At 38.0% G+C, this 18,246-nt stretch overlaps 2 protein-coding genes across 7 annotated transcripts in view; one reads left to right on the top strand and one right to left on the bottom strand.

Annotated features, from left to right (window-relative positions):
* The window catches only part of LOC137045716 (cullin-9), a 75,740-nt gene that overhangs the window by 12,692 nt on the left and 44,802 nt on the right, over positions 1–18,246 (bottom strand). For 5 of the 6 annotated variants that reach the window (XM_067422589.1, XM_067422591.1, XM_067422592.1 and 2 more), the window contains 12 exons: positions 17,616–17,801; positions 17,415–17,444; positions 16,117–16,247; positions 14,149–14,331; positions 13,278–13,435; positions 12,877–13,075; positions 11,698–11,869; positions 11,454–11,599; positions 11,233–11,362; positions 9,760–9,962; positions 2,570–2,829; positions 240–612 (listed from right to left, as the gene is read on the bottom strand). In XM_067422589.1, coding sequence (XP_067278690.1) covers positions 240–612; positions 2,570–2,829; positions 9,760–9,962; positions 11,233–11,362; positions 11,454–11,599; positions 11,698–11,869; positions 12,877–13,075; positions 13,278–13,435; positions 14,149–14,331; positions 16,117–16,247; positions 17,415–17,444; positions 17,616–17,801 — 2,171 coding nt within the window. The remainder of the gene's footprint in view (positions 1–239; positions 613–2,569; positions 2,830–9,759; positions 9,963–11,232; positions 11,363–11,453; positions 11,600–11,697; positions 11,870–12,876; positions 13,076–13,277; positions 13,436–14,148; positions 14,332–16,116; positions 16,248–17,414; positions 17,445–17,615; positions 17,802–18,246) is intronic. The other variant, XM_067422590.1, reaches the window with a different exon arrangement.
* The window catches only part of si:zfos-1056e6.1 (uncharacterized protein LOC107988029 homolog), a 249,763-nt gene continuing 244,151 nt past the window's right edge, over positions 12,635–18,246 (top strand). Inside the window, exon 1 of the mRNA XM_067422625.1 lies at positions 12,635–12,646. The gene's annotated coding sequence lies outside the window, so the exon portion shown is untranslated. The remainder of the gene's footprint in view (positions 12,647–18,246) is intronic.

Raw genomic sequence — 18,246 nt, 5'->3', positions numbered from 1 at the left:
TTATCCTAGTTTTGTGCAACAGGCTCCTGATGTCAATGGGCAGAGTTAGTGTAAATAGCCTCTACCAATAAGGCGGGTATTTGCACTGTACCATTCATTTTTTTCCAAGAATAGAAAGTGATAAAAGCAGCATTTATATGAAAAATAAATATTTTGTAACAACAAAAAAACAAAAAACATACTGCCCCCAAACTTTTATACAGTAATGAATTCTGAGGAGGTTTTAACCCCACACTCACCCTGCAGCAGTAATGCATGCAGCAGAGCATGGGAGGGGGGTCACTCTCTTTGGACTGTGAAAGGCACACGGGACATTGGGCCCCGGGGCCTGGGGCCGGCTGAGGGTTGCGGATCTTGAGGCCGGCAGCCAGGACCAGGGCGTCTGGGTCGTCAGTGTACCGCTGGATCAACAAGTCCACGTTCCACTTGCAGTGAATTAGCAGGTGCTCGGCCCGGTCCAAATCCAGGCTCAGGGTTCCCGCCACCTGCTGAACGGTGCGCTGCATCAGCTGCTTGACCTCCTCTTGAGTCATTGTGCGACCCATGGAGAACAGCACAGCCTCCAGCACGCCTTCCTCCGTATGCTGAGGGGGAACTATAAGGCCTCCCAGGCTGCAGAGGGAGATATACACACACACACAACATGTCATTACATGGACTTGTGGCATATAGCACAGCAGAGTTTCTCAGGGAAGGGCATTATGATTCTTAACAGCAGGCACAAACAGAATCTGCAGACCTGTCCACATTTGCAATGCTGATTTTAGGGGGAAATCTGTGCAATGGATTTAGACAGGGAAGCATTAATAGTACTACACTTTCATTGGTAGCTGAAAGAATGACAGGTCGTCCAATTCTGTGGAACTCTGCAGTGCTTGCTCATCAACATTTATCCTTAACAAGAAAACATTATCTTCTATATATTCACCAGTTTTTTAACAGAATGATTTCTCTGTAATGATATAAAACCATACAATTTGTTCATTTTCAAAAATATATCCGCTTTAAAATGATACAAACTGGCATATCCTGAATAAATTCAGGGATAAAAACCTCTTTTAGATAAGTATGAATGTGTGAAATACAAAATACTAAATCATACAGCTAAATAAAATGATTCATTCCTGTTTACATAGAATAAATGAGCAACAAACATGATTCAAAATTTAAAACATCTTTATTTTTTATGTATTAAACATAAATGCCTTAAATCATCTTTTTCAACATTTCTAGCATAGCTATGCTAAAATGCTGCTGAATAAACATACGTATTAGATTTTTAAAAAAGTGGACAAAAAGAAAGAACAAATTCCTTGTATGGGCCAGTTCACCCAAAAGTTCTGTCATCATTTACTTACTATGTTGTCCCAAAGCCTTCTTCAAAACATCTTCAAAACACACGCATACTTGAAGAGGTCAAATGTAGGCCTTTATGTGTATATAAACATTAATAAACACAGAGCACACTGAATATGGTAAACGGAAGCTCAAACGCAACAACCAATGTTTGCATGTCGTCACTTAAGTACAGTTGAGCTACATTTGACCATATTTGATGTTCTCTGTGTATATGCATGGATCAAAGTTTATATATGACTACAAGGCTGAATTAAATCTGCGTTTCTTTAGAAGATTTGGATTAAACCATTTAGTTAAAATTAATATTTTTATGATGTCTTTCTGTACTTTGAAAGTTTTGGTTGCGTTGATTAAAAAAGATGAGATAATATAAAAAAATATCTTCATTTGTGTTCCGAAGATGAACGAGTCTTTTGGAGGGTGAGTAAATGGTTAAACTAACCCCTCAACTATGGCACAGGCAGGAAACGAGCAGCCTTTAATTTATAACAGGACTGAAATTCAGTCCACAGATGATCACAAATGTTAGTGCTATTTAAAATAAGGCGGCATTCAATTGGCCGAAGCCAATATTCACACTGATTAGCTCTGTCCTTGCGCAGGTCATAGTTAGTGCAACTGCAGATGTTAAACTATATCAAAAACAGATAAAGTAAAAACAAGCAGCAAAACACTTCCTGTGACAATGTGAAATTCCTGCCTCACACACAGACTGTTCTGAGAGCTATTGAGCTGCCTTGCTGTCTACTGCTAACACAGGCAGCTACCCTCTAAGGCACACAAAACCTCTTGAATGATGGATGCTCTACATAGGCAGCAGCTCCACATATCCCACAAATGGCTATCTGTAATAAAACACTCACCACACAACGGAGTCCAACAGTGTTTGATGTTAGTTAACGACAAAACGTTGTTATTCATGCTGCATATCTTTCTAAAAGCATCATTAGCATGTCTAGGTAGGCAGCTCACTAGGTTTTGGAACAGAGCAGCACACACAGGTAATTTAAAGAGCTTACAAATAAAAATAACAAAAAAACAGGACAGACAAGCTACTCGCCCCAACGAGAGGGTAACTGCTTTGCATCTCTCGTTTCAGAAAAAGAAAAGCCCTGAGAAGGGGAGGGAAAAACTTCAGTGAAAGCCACGTTCTTTGCCTCCTTTCTTGCACGTGGGTCTAGGGTTCAAGGGTTAAGGGTCATCAGCACACCTGGTGTCGGCCTTGCTGCCGCCGCTGCTTGCAGAGCTTTTTTTCCCGTCAATCTTAAAGGAGAACTGCGCCTGGCCCTTTCTAGGTGTGGACGGGTCCTCCATCAAGAACTCCACGATGTGTGGGCTTTCCTCGTTGCGTCGCAGGTAGCCTTTGTTGATGACATGCATGATGCAGGACAGCACGTCAGTAGTGCTGCAGCTGAAGCGGACCAAGGTGCGAGTCTGATTCGCCTCCTGCTTCTGACACCTGTCCAACACCTGCAACACCACAAGAAACACGCAAAAAGCACAAAAACTCGCAATTTCAGTTACGTGTGTGGTTTTATTCAACGATCACATTTGTTCATAATTCATAACAATCTAAAGAAAATCATATTTACATTTGTATAATAATAAAATTGTAAGTCTAAAACTAGTTAAATTAGTATCAAAATCACTACAACAAATGCTTTATGGAAATACGACAATTCACCATGACGTCACAACAGCAATAAATGTTCATCCGGGTGGCAAAAGCCGAAGCGTTCCTATGGCAAATTGCTTGGGATTCAGACATCGTTAACATGATTATTGAGGGACTGATTAACTAATTCAGGAGACAGCAATACATTAAATGCCTAACCTTGCTCCAGTGGATGTAGCGCTAGTCTACTACCATAATTTTTAAATGAGCCTAAGCCTACATTGAGTAGTTATTTTAGTGACTGTTGCTGTTTGACTTACAATATGTTAGGCCATCGTAGATGGTCTATTTCCCTGTTATCTATCTCAAAAAGGCTATGATGGTTTTCTGTTGCTCGGTCGGGGTCGGATCAGATGGCACAGACGAGAGCTTTTGACGGTCAAAATGATAGCGTGCTGTAGATAGCGCTACTCCGCTAACGTTAGGCATTCACTCAAACTAAACTTACGGTGATGATGAAGCCAGTGTGGTACACGCATCAATCATCCATCAGCCTACAACTGTTCTGCTTTTCCTATTTCTTCCATTGACATTCGATCAGTAGCCTACATGACACTAGAAGTTCAGTCTCTTCCTACTTTTACTTCAGGCAGTGACTGGCAAGGAGTTCGATCTTTAGAAGAGATCTGAACTTTACTAATATTAGTCTCGAATTTCCCCAGCTGAAGATAATTATGCTCTGCTGTGACTGTGTAGATGGACCGTTTTGAGAATACTTCTCTTTAGCGCCACTTTTGACGACGTCCACTCGCTTTAGCCTCCTCACCCACAGGTTTTGCTGGATATATTTACTTTTTTTCTGAAGGAAATCGATACAATCTTACACCTTTTGCTGTATATCTGTTGGCGTAACCCCAAACACAACACGTTTTCGTCATAGTTTCAACTTTAATCAACAACAATCTTCTTAACTATCTAACTGTTTACAGTAGTCGGCTGGATCTCTTCAGTTTGTCGGTAGAAGCCGCTCGCGTTCTGCCACCCGGAAGTATCCTGGTGCCGATTGCTTACAAACATTCTGAAATGCCGTATACTTTTCCATTTAAATTATTTACTTTCTTTTTGTATTGCAGTAGTGACATTTTGAAGGAAAATGTGCTTAAATGCCATAAAAAATGTCACAATATCAAAAATAAGAGTACTTAAATAGGCCTCATGCAAAACACAATCTCTATTTACAGGGTTCGTACACCTTTTCAAAGGTCAAATTCAAGCACTTTTCAAGCACTTTCAAGGTCAATTTTAATGATTTTTCCAGCACCTAACACCACTGTAAATTACATACCAATACATTGTCAAAATTATTATTTAGTACACTTTATCATCACATTAAAAAGATAATAATGCTATAAACAGCCAAAATCGTGTTTCGTAAAGCAGCAGGATCAGATATTTAACCAAATCACAAGTTTTATTTCTTTTAAATGTATCACTGTCTAAGTAGATTTTGCTTACTATCTAACCTGCCTTTGGGGTAAATGTAAAAACAATTACCCTAAACAAAATCACTCGACGGGTACACTTAACTTTCAATTCATTTATTGAACATTTTAAAAATGAAAACATTCGTCTTTGAGGTAGACAGTCAATCACATGTACCTCATTGACCTTTTCTATTTTTAATTTAAAAAAAATTGTGTGTGTATGTCTATTAAAAGTCTAGGCAATCAAGTATTTCTTCTGAAGAGATCACTTTATATGATCAGTAAAGAGCAGCAGGTGATCTTTTGTCTTTTTGTAGTTTGAATAACTGCTGCCCCTTTAAGACCTGACGCGAGTGTGGAATCAAAACACTGTTCCTGTTACTCATTCTTCTGAATCGTTTACGGCTGTATTTAGGTTAATACACACCCAGATGAACAGTGTAACATTTTTTTGTGTGTATTTGACCATTAATTAGCTGGGAAAAGGAGCTATTTTTTATTTTATTTACTTGTATGTCAGAGGTCGGCTTTATAACGGTATGTGCCCACTTCAGATATGAGCGCAAAATCTGCAGGAATTTGTAGAATTATGTATCTAATCCCGTGCTAAATTCAGACCGATCGAAAAATACATCAATATTTTTGACAGCACTAAGTTACTTGCAGGGGCAAAGCCATCTTTTCAGAAGTGAGTGGGACAGAATTTTTTTTTTTTTTTTTTGGACCAATATAATTTATTGCATCTCTTGCTTTTAATTGGGCAAGATATCAAATACACTGCTGAACAATAACCACTAATTAATATCTATAATATTATTCTCCTATTTTTTGTGCCAATTTTATAATTGGTTTATATACTAGCCTACAAACACTTGTGCATTAACACTCCATAGATTTTATTTAATGTAAAAATATATATATATATTCTAATGTAAACCAGCTGTTCTCCATGTGAATATATAGTAAAGTGTGATTTATTCCTGTGATCAAAGCTGAATTTATCATCATTACTCCAGTCTTCAGTGTCTCATGATCCTTCACTAATCATTCTCATATGAGGATCTGATGATCAACACACATTTAGGATTATTATCAGTTGTGCTGCTCATGGTGATGCTTAATTTTTGATGAAACCATCTAAACATTTGTGGTAAAATTAAAAAAGAGAGAAATTAATACTTTTGTTGATCAGACATGCATTAAATTGATCACAAGTGATATTTTTAATATTACAAAAGATGATAATTTTTAATGAATGCAAATAAATGCTATCCTTTGAACTTTCTATTCATTAAAGAAACCTGAAAAATAACATGTAGGCTATCATGGTTTCCACAACATTTTTAAGCAGCACAACTGTTTTCAACACAGATAATAATCATAAATGTTTCTTGATTATTAAATCCTGATATGAGAATGATTAGTGAAGGATCATGTCACACTGAAGACTGGAGTAATGATAAATTCAGCTTTGATCACAGGAATAAATTACTATATATTCACATAGGAAAAAAGCTGTTTTAATTTGTAATAATATTTCAAAATAATACTGTTTGAACTATTTTTGATTACATAAATGCAGCCTTGGTGAGCAGAAGATACTAAACATTAAAAGCTGCATTATTCATATGATAGCCTATACTTTATTGTCATCAATAGCCTACATTGAGATGGCTTGAAAAACACACATAAAGCATATATATTGTCGCAATCGTCTGATTGTCGTCGTCACGTTTCATCATCATAACGATTGTTTTCCTTCAGCTGCAGCTCCAGCGTGACTGGATATTACGAATCCGCTTTTGGACTTTCCGTGAGAGAGCGCCTCCTCATATTTAGATACGAATAAAATGACAGCAGGTCATGCATAGATTATTTTTTGTCTCTGAATTTAAATCTTGATGTATTCACATTGGTTTCTATGTATACACTTGCCCGTGACCTCAAGAAGCGCCCAATCAACCGAGATTAAAGAAAGCTGTTTTTAGCGTCCCTGTTAACTTGCCCGCCCCCGCGCAGGTAACGCCGGTTCGGATCCCGCTCGGAGCGGGTCGACTAGCATCGGTGAGACCCAGTAAAAGGGACGAAAATACATTTTATTAAAAGTGAGGGGGACACGTCCCCCGCGTAATCTACGCCCATGGTTACTTGTATGATCATCTGACACTATTTTTATGCACTGAGCTAATGTTTGTAGGTTTAAATTTGTGGCTACGTTCACTGCCTATTCCACAAATGAACATGTCATAACGGACATGCTAATCTTACATTATCACATTATACATATACTCTGTCACTAATGCGAATTCCTAGCTAGCAGTTAATAGCGCAAGTTAAACAAATAGGCGCTAATGTGTAGGCTACAGTAACGTTAAACTACTTTAGTTAGCTTACTTGAAAGTCTATGACTTAGCCTACCTTTCATGTGACTCGAAAGAGCAGACTCGCCCATATAGTGAAAAGCTGCATGTATTTTTGCAAACTTTACAGGAGGTACTTCGTGGGGTTTGTGCCAGTTTGATCCAAAATTCGTATTTAGCATCTTTCAGCCAACGTTCAATGAAACGACAACATGGGGGCGGAGTCACACGGAAATAGAGAGGCAGATCGCGAGCACAGCAGGTTTCATTTTAGGCTCTCCAACATTTTATTTCTACATTTAATAAACGAACTATTTAGTCAGATAGGTATTTGTTGTAAAAGAAATAGTTACAATTTCAAGCATTTTTAAGCACCTTATCCAAAATTCAAGCACTTTTCAAACCTTGAAAACACAACATCAAAATTCAAGCACTTTCAAGGATTTCAAGCACCCGTACGAACCCTGTATTTATTGGGATTTTGGGATGAAATATGATCTGGACACCATCAAATGAAAATTCTGTCATTTCTCAGTCGTTCCAAAGACCTTAGGATGAGCGAAGAGAATAATTTTTGTGCGCAAAATGAGAAAAACAGACTATGATGACTTTATTCAACTACGTTATTCACGTAGACCAACTTCCAGGTCATCAGAACATGGACCATTATTGGCAAACGTGAGCAACACGTATGCTGACGCAGGAGTTAGCCAATAATGAGCTGCCGTTCTGACGTACAACCCGGAAGAACTGCACTGTATTTACTAGGGCTGGGTATTGAGTTCGATACTTTTTTAGGTACTGACGAATTGCCTCGATACTATCGTGTATCATTTTGTGAATCATAAAAGGTCTTGTCATTCGATATCAAATTTCAATACCTTAATCTTGTCGTCAACATGCAGCATGATTGGCTGCGATGGAAGAAACGTGTTTACGGCGGTTATGCCCAGGGACACGTAACATGCGGCAAGTTTTACGTGCGCTTGAGTGTGAGGCAGAGATGCTCACAAGTCTCTGAGCTAGAGTCCAAGGTCAAGTCTCAAGTCTCTTTATTATAATAAGTCTCTTAAGTGTTGTATTACGTACGGCGACCCATCCAGGCGGTGTAGAGCACTGCAACGCTATATATAAGGAATTCAAAACATGTAATATGTTATTTTGACACCTTTCTCTATTAACATACCGTATCAGCTTTGATTTAGTTATATAACTGTAAACAGGCTATTGCAATATGACAAAAACCCCAAGACTGCTTTACCTTTAAGATAATATCTATTTTGCCTTAGCATGAATTGAGGTTCTGAAGAAAAAGGACTCCCTTGTCTGTCGCTGAATTATAATGATTATCATTTAGTATGTTTTTTTAAGCAGCTTGGATTATGAACCATGATTACGTTTTATTTTACTACCCATGTCATTATACACATGTGTGTCCTCATAAACCATATAACAAGAACACACAAACAAACTTTTAAAAACGTTTTTGCCCCACTTTTTGAAAAGAGGTATGTAGGACAACAAGGGTTAACATTAAACAAACGCTCATGTAAAAGCTGTCATGCGGACCTGTGAGAGCACCAGCACCACAACATACGTGGAGGAGGTCCATATTCCACGAGTAGGAATATAGCGTGGCCCCTTTAAGAGCTGCGCGTTTCCCTATTGAACTGCCGGTATTTTGTGTGTGTGCGCCGAACTGTGCCGTGATTCACGTGAACAGTGTGAAGAACACGGTCTTGGGAGCACTCGTTCAGAAAAGTAACCTGTGTATTCGTTTTAGCCGATTGTAATGTTTGTAATGTTGTAATGTAACGATTGTAATTTAGTTATATAAAACACATGTACTGTAAGTGTTGATGCTGTTAATGATTTACCTCAGACATGAGCGAGACTGAGCTTCAGTGCATCGCGCTCAGACGGCAGAGAATGTGCTCAGTAAAAAAAAACACTTTTCGATCTGGAGTCTAATAACAGTAAAGTAGAAAATATGTTAGCTTATATAGGCTATAACTGCACTTGTTTCAGAGTAAAGTTACTGCTAACCCTTTTCTTCCCCTATTAATGTTTGCTACTGCATTACATCTATGGCTGATCTCAATTTCTCAAACTACGGGCCACAGATCAAACAGAAAATGCACGCTGCGTTAATAAAATCAGTGCTGTTAAAATGAATTTGCGTTAATGCTTTTAGCGCGTTAATTTTGACAGCCCTACTAAAAATAAACATTGTTGGCGAGTCCCGCATCTCGAGTCCGAGTAGAGTCTGAAGTCTTTCGAGGACGAGTCAAGTCGAGTCTGAAGTCAATGTGTGTGCGACTTGAGTTTGAGACTCGGACTCGAGTATGACTTGAGTCACCATCTCTGGTGTGAGGTATATATTCTGCCCCCATACATACACGCACGCAAGCACACAGAGTCTGTAAAAAAAAAGTAAACAAACTAAAAAAATAAAACCAAAGTTTTTTGGTTCATTCAGGAAACAAATTGGTTCATTTCATCCTTTCATTCAGGAAACGATTCCCAAGCAGCCCTAGTATTTACTACATCAGCAACGAGGGGTCTGAAGACATTGTTGAATACAATTATTTTTGTTTGCTTTTGTGCACAAAAAGGATTCTCATCACTTTTAAACTTTATGCTTGAAACACTAGAGTCACATGGACTATTTTAACAATGTTTATAAAACCTTTCTGGACTTTAAAAGATGCAATGATGTTACTGCCTATGGATGGTTCAGAAACGTCTCGGATATCATCAAAAATATCTTTATATGTGTTCTATGTGGTCTTTCGGCTTGGAACAAAATGAGGGTGAGGAATTAATGACAGAATTTTTTTTTTGGGTGAACTAACCCTTTGCGGGTTTGTGAGTATTGTAACTTTTTTAATTCAAAGGGCTGCCTGAAGGTCATGCAGTCTTTTGAGAATTCATACTTTACCTTAAACACCAAATTGTCAATATGCATCTCCTTCTCATTCTTCATGATCTGCACAATGAGACAGTAGACGTAGTTCCTCTTCCTCTCTAGTGTGAGCGCAGCATCTTCATCCACATTCAGGTAGGTCTGCTTGGGAAGCAGGAAATGATAACCGTGTCTGTCCGAGCTCTGCGAGAGGGACTTCGTGTTCAATCTCAGGACCCCTGAAAAGTCCATCACAGCGTTTTTTTAATGCGATTCAAAAGTGTTGCTTTTTTAATTCAGAATTCAATACTCTGAACTCAATTCAGTGGTTCAGAAATTCACTTTTTTAAATGCATTTACAGTATCAAACGTTTGGTACAATTTTGAAAGAAGTCTCATATGTATCAAAAATACAGTAAAATGGCAAGATTCAGATTATGCAACATTACAACGGTTTCATTAGTTAACATGAATTAAGAATGAACAATACTTCAACAGCATTTATTAATTCTTAGTTAATTTTACTAATACATTATTAAAAGCAAAAGTTAACATTAGTTAACGCACTGTTACTGAAAATGAACAATGAACATTTTGATTAACTAACATTAACAAAGATTAATAAATACTGTAATAAATGTATTGCTCATGTTAGTTAACACATTAACAAATGAGACCTTATTGTAGTGTTACCAAAATGGTTTTCTATTAATATTATGGTTAATAAATAATATTATAATTATATATCGACAGTTAGCATCATTCTCCAGCCTTCAGCATCACATTATCTGACAAGAAAATAAAGGGAAAAGACAAGATTTGCTTAAAATCTTTTTTTTTACACTATAGTGGTGGGAAAAACACAAATTTCAAAATATGATTTGATATTGACTAACTTGGGGCTTATCAGGTACAGTACATTTTATGTTTACATTGTAATAAAACCATTCTCGCATTTCTAGTTTTTTTTTGTCACTTGTCAGAGACTAAGATTCATGTTGAGCCCCTTACAGTCTATGGTCCAGCCCTGTGTTCATTCATGATTGTTTTTGTGCTGTAAAGCGGAGGTCCATGTGTGCACCGTGCTCCTGTTTGCTTGAACTCACATTACAGCGCCAAAAAAGATTGCGACAGTTCAAGAGACGTCTATGGTCTCACTCCAGTCTATGGGAAAAAACTCATCGGATCTACACGACTCACATGAATGACATATTTTGATTAACAATGGCAAATTTCGTCAAAAAGTGACTAGTTTGCAGGTATTGGAAGCATGTTAAAATGGTTATTTTAAAACTAATCATATTTTACAATATTACTGTATTTTTGTTCAAATAAATGCAGCCTTGTTGAGAATATGCCTTTTTAAAAACAATTATTCCTTAACTCTTGACCAGTAGTCGGTATTTGATTCCTAACATACTTCCACTATTGTACCCTAAGCAAGAAAAATCGAAGCGAGGGTTTTTATTCGATGCGTCTTCTCATTTTGTTGTTCTGAGGTTCTCTCACCTTTCATTGGGTCCTGGCTACAGTCTGTGTGTGTGAGAACGCCCTCCTCTGCAGTGAGAGGTTTGAGGGCATGGCTCAGCATAGCAGGGGAGAGACCCGTGGCCTGCTGCAGCATCTCCACACTCACATCCTGAAGGCAAAAAAGGAAGTGAACACTTCTTAAACTAGTTCATATTACGATTTACATCTTGCCCATATTTGCATTGATCTTGTAAGAATACCTCGTGTTGATTGAACTGTAGCAGGATGTACATCTGCAGTGTGGAGACATAGAGAGTACAGGAGCCGTACTGAAGCTCTGCATGGCCGAGCCAGGTCCACTGCAGCCGGCGTGGCTTACTGTGGGTCAAGCTATACATGCGCTGACCTGCAGGACACGCACATATACAGATTAAATATGTCCGACCAACTGTATCATGTGGATTGCAAGAACTTACATTTCAGTGAAGTGTTATTTCAACTAACCGTTGGTGTAAAACTCTGTGAATTCAGCCAGATAATTGCAGAGTTGAGCAGGGAAGTGTTTGCTGGGATCCTCGAGGAAGCAAGGAGCTGACACTACCCAGCAACGCGGGGACAACACCAACACTTTCACGTCACTCTCTTCCTCGGGTTCAGACACATCTTCATCCATCATCTGATCATAACACAATGAACAACAAAATGCTTCATTTAATCATTTAAAAGGACCAAGTAATTCTGTAATCAGCTCGTTCACAAATTGGACACAACTAATCGCGTCTTGACAAAACACAAAGTAAGATATTTTGAAGAATATGGGGAACTAAACAGTTGATGGACCCCGTTGACTAATATTATGGAAGTCAATGGGGTCCATCAACTCTTTGGTTACTAACATTCTTAAAAATATCTTATTTTGTGTTCAGCAGAACAAAGAATACACAAGAATACAAAGATACATGATTGGAAAAACTTAAGGGTTAGTAAATGATGACAGATTTTTCATTTTTGGGTGAACTAGCCCCTTAAGTAAGTTTTTCAAGTATCTGTACAATTTTTTGAACTGAAGAAAATCAGCTGCTCCAAGACACGATAGTTGTGTCCAATTCGTGAACGAGATGATTCTATACAATCAATCTTGAAAATCGGTTGCAAAAACACACCAAATGATTAATTCACAAATTGGACCGGATCGGATTGCAGCTGTTCTCGAGTCAACAACACACGGATTCAAATGATCCGGTGAGGGCGAGTCTCCAGCTAACAATTCACTGAATTCACAAAAAAAATGAGCCAAGAACAAAAGATCCTCTTAACTTATGCGAAGAATGGCACAAAAATGTTAAGCTAAGCTAATGCTGAATATTAGGATTGATTATTGTGAATGAAATGTATATGGTCACTTTTAGACTGTTTGGTCAGATTTTAGTGAACTAAATCTGCTGGTTTAAGCCCACTGTAAAGCTGGAATGCGGACATGTATATGAGGTAGGTTTTATGTAAAAAAAAACAAAAAAAAACAAACAAAACAAAACACTTAAAGAAAATGATTTCCCATTAGTTCCCATGCATATTCCCCACTGCCGTAGTGGCTTAATCATAACACGACCTGAAACGGATTCTCTTAGCCAGCGATATAATATTGGCAGATTCCTCGCTCCAGTATAAGATTTTATTTGTCACCTCCTCAAAGTTCTCCAGATTTTTGTCCAGCTGCTGAAGACGGTAAAGATGAAACTCCTGCTGAAGCTCTTCAGATTCGCTCAGGTTGGTCAGCATCTGCTGTGGAAAGCGGTTTGGAAAGCAGGTGCCGATCTGCTCAACCACGGCGCTCTCTAACCACACCTTCCCCTGACCCAACAACCGGTCACCCAGATAGTACCTGAGGAAAATATGTACAACGTGAAAAAAGGGGAAACAGAACCATAATACTAGCCTGCATTTTTCCAGATACATTTTCTTGAGCCACAATATTTAAAATAATTCATAATAATATAATAAAATATGATAAAAGGTAGAATATTCTTTAGATAATTATTTTAGCAATATTACTCTGCCCAAGTTACAAGCAGCTGTTCTCACACCTGTAAAAATGCTCAAAGGTGTTGGCCAACTCCAAACCCGACAGGAACAGCATGGGCTCCAGGAACTGCTGAAGCTGGTTCAAGGTGTCCACGCTCCCAGAGTCCACTCCACTTTCCTGGATCATCTTGTCGATGTACTGCGCAAACCGTTCACTTACCTTCAAGTGAGTTAAAAAAATTAAATTAAAAGACATTCAAATTCTCATTGCAATGAAAAGCATTTTAATGGTCCAAAAAAAGCCTTTAACATAAACATATTAACTCGTTCCACAAATATCCAGCTTTCCTTGTTTTCAGATCAAAACACAGGTGAAGAAGAAGCAGAAACAAGGAATATCGTATGTAAGCAGATGTTTATGTAAAATTACACGATCATCAACATTAAAGAGCATATAAAACAAAACTGCCTAATGTTACTGAATGAAATGTGGACCCAGGATGAGCTACAGGACTGTGCAAGTATTAGGAGTGCTGATGGACTCCATCTACTCCATCTGTGTTTTGATCAGCGTTCTGGATCCGATCTGGATGTCGTCTGACAAAAATGTATTTTTCTCAGCTTTTTGCTCAAAATGTTTGAAAATATTATCTTTTTTTATTAAACTTATCCACGTTGTGCGGATAAAACACCTAACCCTATCTGTTCAGATATTCATACAACAAAATATTCTGCGGAGGCCATGTGGAAATGATCAAAAACACTGGCGGTGGCTGTCAACGTTTTTCAAAAACGCTTGTGGGGAAAGAGTTAAACGCAATATAAAATATGAATAAAAATATATACATTTACATACATTACATGCATACATTTAAAATAATATTAACATTCAATTTCGTGATGGGTTTCAATGAATATTTCCTGTTGACTCACGTGCATAGCGGTGAGAATAGAGAGCTGGAGCAAGGCAGCAGAAAAGCCCTGGCGGAGCGCGAGCACAAAAGCTGTGTGCTGGCCAAACAATTCCTCCATCGCATTCTTCAGCCGTAGGAACATTCCTCTGTACCGCTCTACGAAGTCAGAGAGGCTGCACGTCGAATCTAGGAAACACTTAACCTAGAAAGAGACGAACAAAAACCCACACCAGAATTATAGGAACTGATAGATATGACGTGCATTATTACAGTTGATTGTAGCAGAGTCCTGCATGGGTCCTGTTTGATAACCACACCCGCTTTATTAACATCACAGGCGACCCGATATTCGAAAGAAACACACATTTAATTCCGTACCCTGCCCGCTTGAAATGAAAACAGTGACCAAACCCACACTAAATAAAATGATTTTATTCAAATAACCCTAAACATCTGCAGTAAATGCCACACATTTCTGCAGGAATAGTCACTTGCATGCAGCGGCGGCGCCAGGGGGGGTCTTGATAAAAAATGCCTTGACCCCCCCACCCACCCTCTTCCTGATTAAAAAAAAATACATATTTGGGGTAAAGATTTAAAAATGTTTTCCTTCAAACAACACAGAACAATAATAATTAAATATTTATTCAACATATAAATGCGCGATTATGCATTTTCTTTTTGATCCGTGGCTCGTTAGAGACATTTAGATCAGCCATAGACGCAAAGGCTGCTGCAGCAAACGGGAAAAAAGGGTTAACATTAACATTACTCTGAAACAAGTGCAGTTCTAGACTTCATAAGCTACCACATTTTCTGCTTAACTTTTATTAGACTCCGCAGGTCGAAAGAAAAGTGTGTTTTTTCACAGAGCACATTCCCTGCAGTCCGATGCACTGAAGCTCACTCTCGTTCATGTCTGAGGTAAATCATTAACAGCAACAACACTACTTACAGTACATTGTTTTATTGAACTAAATACATTACAATGGGCTAAAACAAATACGCAGCAGGTTACTTTTCTGAACTAGAGCGCTCCCAAGTTCGTGTTTCTCTCACTGTTCGCGTGAATCGCGGCACAGTTCGGCGCGCACATAAAATACCGGAGGGACGCCCGTCTCTTAAAGGGGCCACACTATACCTGGTATGGTAGTCTGGTACTGGTGCGCCCACAGGTCCGCATGACAGCTTTCGAGCTGTGCCCTGTTATGAATTAAACTGCCAGTGTAAAAACTCCCTTTATTTATATTCTTAAAATGAGAGAAATCACTGCTTATTCTGAATTTTTATGATTAGACTTAAGAGACATGAACAATTTCTTTGAAAATCATCTATGACCTTTGGTACATGTCTAGCCTTCATGCTCTGAGTATGGTTTATAATAAATTTACATTTGCATAAAGCATGCATTTTTGTCCATACCCATGTTGATTAGAGTATTAAAAACTTAAGGTACATTTAGAACTGATAAGAATGGGCAATTAAATTGCGATTAAATCTTTAATCGATTGACAGCCGTAAAAAAAATATAAACATAAGAATTACTGCGCCGCACTATGAACGTTGCGTTCAAGACGCTGCAACGAACCGCAAGAGCTGATACGCTAAAGCTATAGCTTGAAGCTAAAAAATTTGTTTTCTCTGACATGGGTGTGGCTATGGCAATTAAAGTTTGAACATATTGTTTGCTAACTGCAAAGTAGTTGATATGTGGTGTTGTTTTTGTTGTTTAGTAGCAGTAATATGCAGTTATTAGCTGTGTCCACTGTATTTTTTGTTGGTTTTCATGAGACCCCCCATTGAAATGACCAGGACCCCCCATTGCCCCCCCAATCAAAATTGTCTGGAGCCGCCACTGCTTGCATGTCCAGGTATTCTGATTAATTTTATAATTCTTTCATCCACCAAATAAAAGTAGCAGCTCCTTTTAACACATTTCTCCATATTTCAATCCTACACTTCTCCAAAGTTAAAATAAATGTCTAACCTGTCGCTGCACGACACCCTGCCAGCACAAAGCAATGCCTGCGATGCTGCTAGTATTCTTCACTTTTGGTTTGGTAGAGGATGAGGATGAGCTTACTGCATTTGTTTCCTTATTCTTTCCCTCTTTACCATCTGTAACACAATGAAAGCACATAAACACTCAAGACAAATTGCTGCAAAAGTCAAAAGCATGTTCACACATACAAACTGGCTACCAATTAAACCTCAGCAAACACAGTCTGCCAGCAAGTAGGGCTGCACAATCAATTAGAAGTGACAATCAAAATCGTAATATGGGTGAGCGATTTTTAAAAATGCAAAATGCTGATGTTTAATTAAACCTTGAGTTTTCACGTGCTGCTTACTTCAAACTGAATGGGTGCATTTGTTTATGTCTACAACTTTTTTTCTAAGAATGACGATACAGTGTCTCAGAGCAGCTCTTAAAATCGGATCGCTTTATATCTAACTGGGGAGGTGGAAAGTTTGATTTGCTTTACAAATCTAATGACACTGGACTGCAGAAAAGTAGGAGTTTACTGTGTGTCATCTGATTTGGAATATTATAAAAAACGACTAAAAGTACGAAAATAATTTCTGTAAAAAAAAGAAAAAAGTTATCTATTGTAAAATACAATACCAAATACTAAATAACAATAATAAATATAATATTTCAACAAAATGATATTCAAGTGGACTTGATATTTTTAAAAATAAATAAAAATCATCATATGTGGTATGAAAAAAAAAGTAATATGTGGACCAAACATAAATCAACTTTAAGTTTTACTTTTAATATGAATGCAAAGAGAACTGGGTTCATTTTCACTGGGTTGAAATTTGAGGTCCGAGTTTAATTCATGTAACAAGGACTGAAGTGTTCCTACTGGCAGAAAAACTCCTTTGGGAGATAAATGGGCATTGCTAATTTTCAGTATTTGAACACGCGTGTGAACATGAAAGCTGCTGTTTCAATAAAGTTTGTGCTCTTTTTCCTTCATATCTCCATATCAAAGCATCAAATCCATGTTTTTACATGATACATTTTTAAAATTTTGGATTTGTTACCATAAATGACAGTTGTGAGTGGATTATCAAATTGTGCAGCCCTACCAGCAATTTCAATCAAAGAAAGACAAAAAAACACATATAAAGACAACAGAACTAAATAAAACTAAATAAATATAAATTAAATTAAGGCATTTTGTCATGGTTAGTTTGAAGTTGAGCTGAGCAAAATACATCAAAATGAAGTAAAAAAACAACACAAAAAACATTAGCACATACACTATTACTTACTCTTTAAATCTCTGCTTCTGTTGATACCTTCTGAAAACAAGAAAAATACCTTGAAATACAGAAGCTTTCATTTAACACATTCTCTGGACTAACAGAAAAGATTTACAAGACAGGACAACCAAATATACAAATATGTCCTATACATATAAAAGTACAGTAGTGGCACTCCAGTCTCTAGAATGTAGTTTTGTAGCCACTCACTGGATTTGATGGGAGGTTTGAGCTCTTCCGTATCAACCGTGCTGGTGTCCACATGAACAAGCAAATGAGTGAGACGCCGCACACGGGAGTTGAAGATGGAGGCTGAGTTCTTACACCTCTTGGAGGATTCAGAGTTCTCTAAATACTCATTCATCAACCAAGACAGAGGGCTGAGAGTAGAAGTCTCTGTTAAAAAGAGAAGATAAGATATTTAAAGAGGTACTTTTTTACATTTTCAACTTTAGTGTGTAGTGTTATTGTTTGAGGATGGAAAAAGGTCTGGAAAGTTACAAAAGCACAACGTCACTCCAAAGTAGGGTTGGGCGATCTACTAAATTGGCATCATACGGTGTCTACAGTAAAACATTGCGATGGACGATGACATTGGGTGGTTGTGATTGAGCACTTAGCTTCGTTCATGTGGTGCGCATCTGGAGAAAGAGAGAATGTGAACGGAGCTGAAAGGACTAGTAGAGGATACAGCGCTGAAATATCATTACCACAAACGAGTGCTTGTGATCAGGCACGTGCAGAGGGGGGATCTTTGGGTGCTCAAGCCCCTGCCCTTTTTCAAAATAAATCAAAATTGCCCCTCTCAGACAAATATCAATGATAATATTTGTGGTCAATA

The sequence above is a fragment of the Pseudorasbora parva genome, chromosome 17, assembly GCF_024679245.1.
Source record: "Pseudorasbora parva isolate DD20220531a chromosome 17, ASM2467924v1, whole genome shotgun sequence".
Taxonomy (NCBI): domain Eukaryota; kingdom Metazoa; phylum Chordata; class Actinopteri; order Cypriniformes; family Gobionidae; genus Pseudorasbora; species Pseudorasbora parva.
The sequence above is the reverse complement of the archived record's forward strand: the minus strand, read 5'-3'. Positions and strand labels throughout refer to the sequence as shown.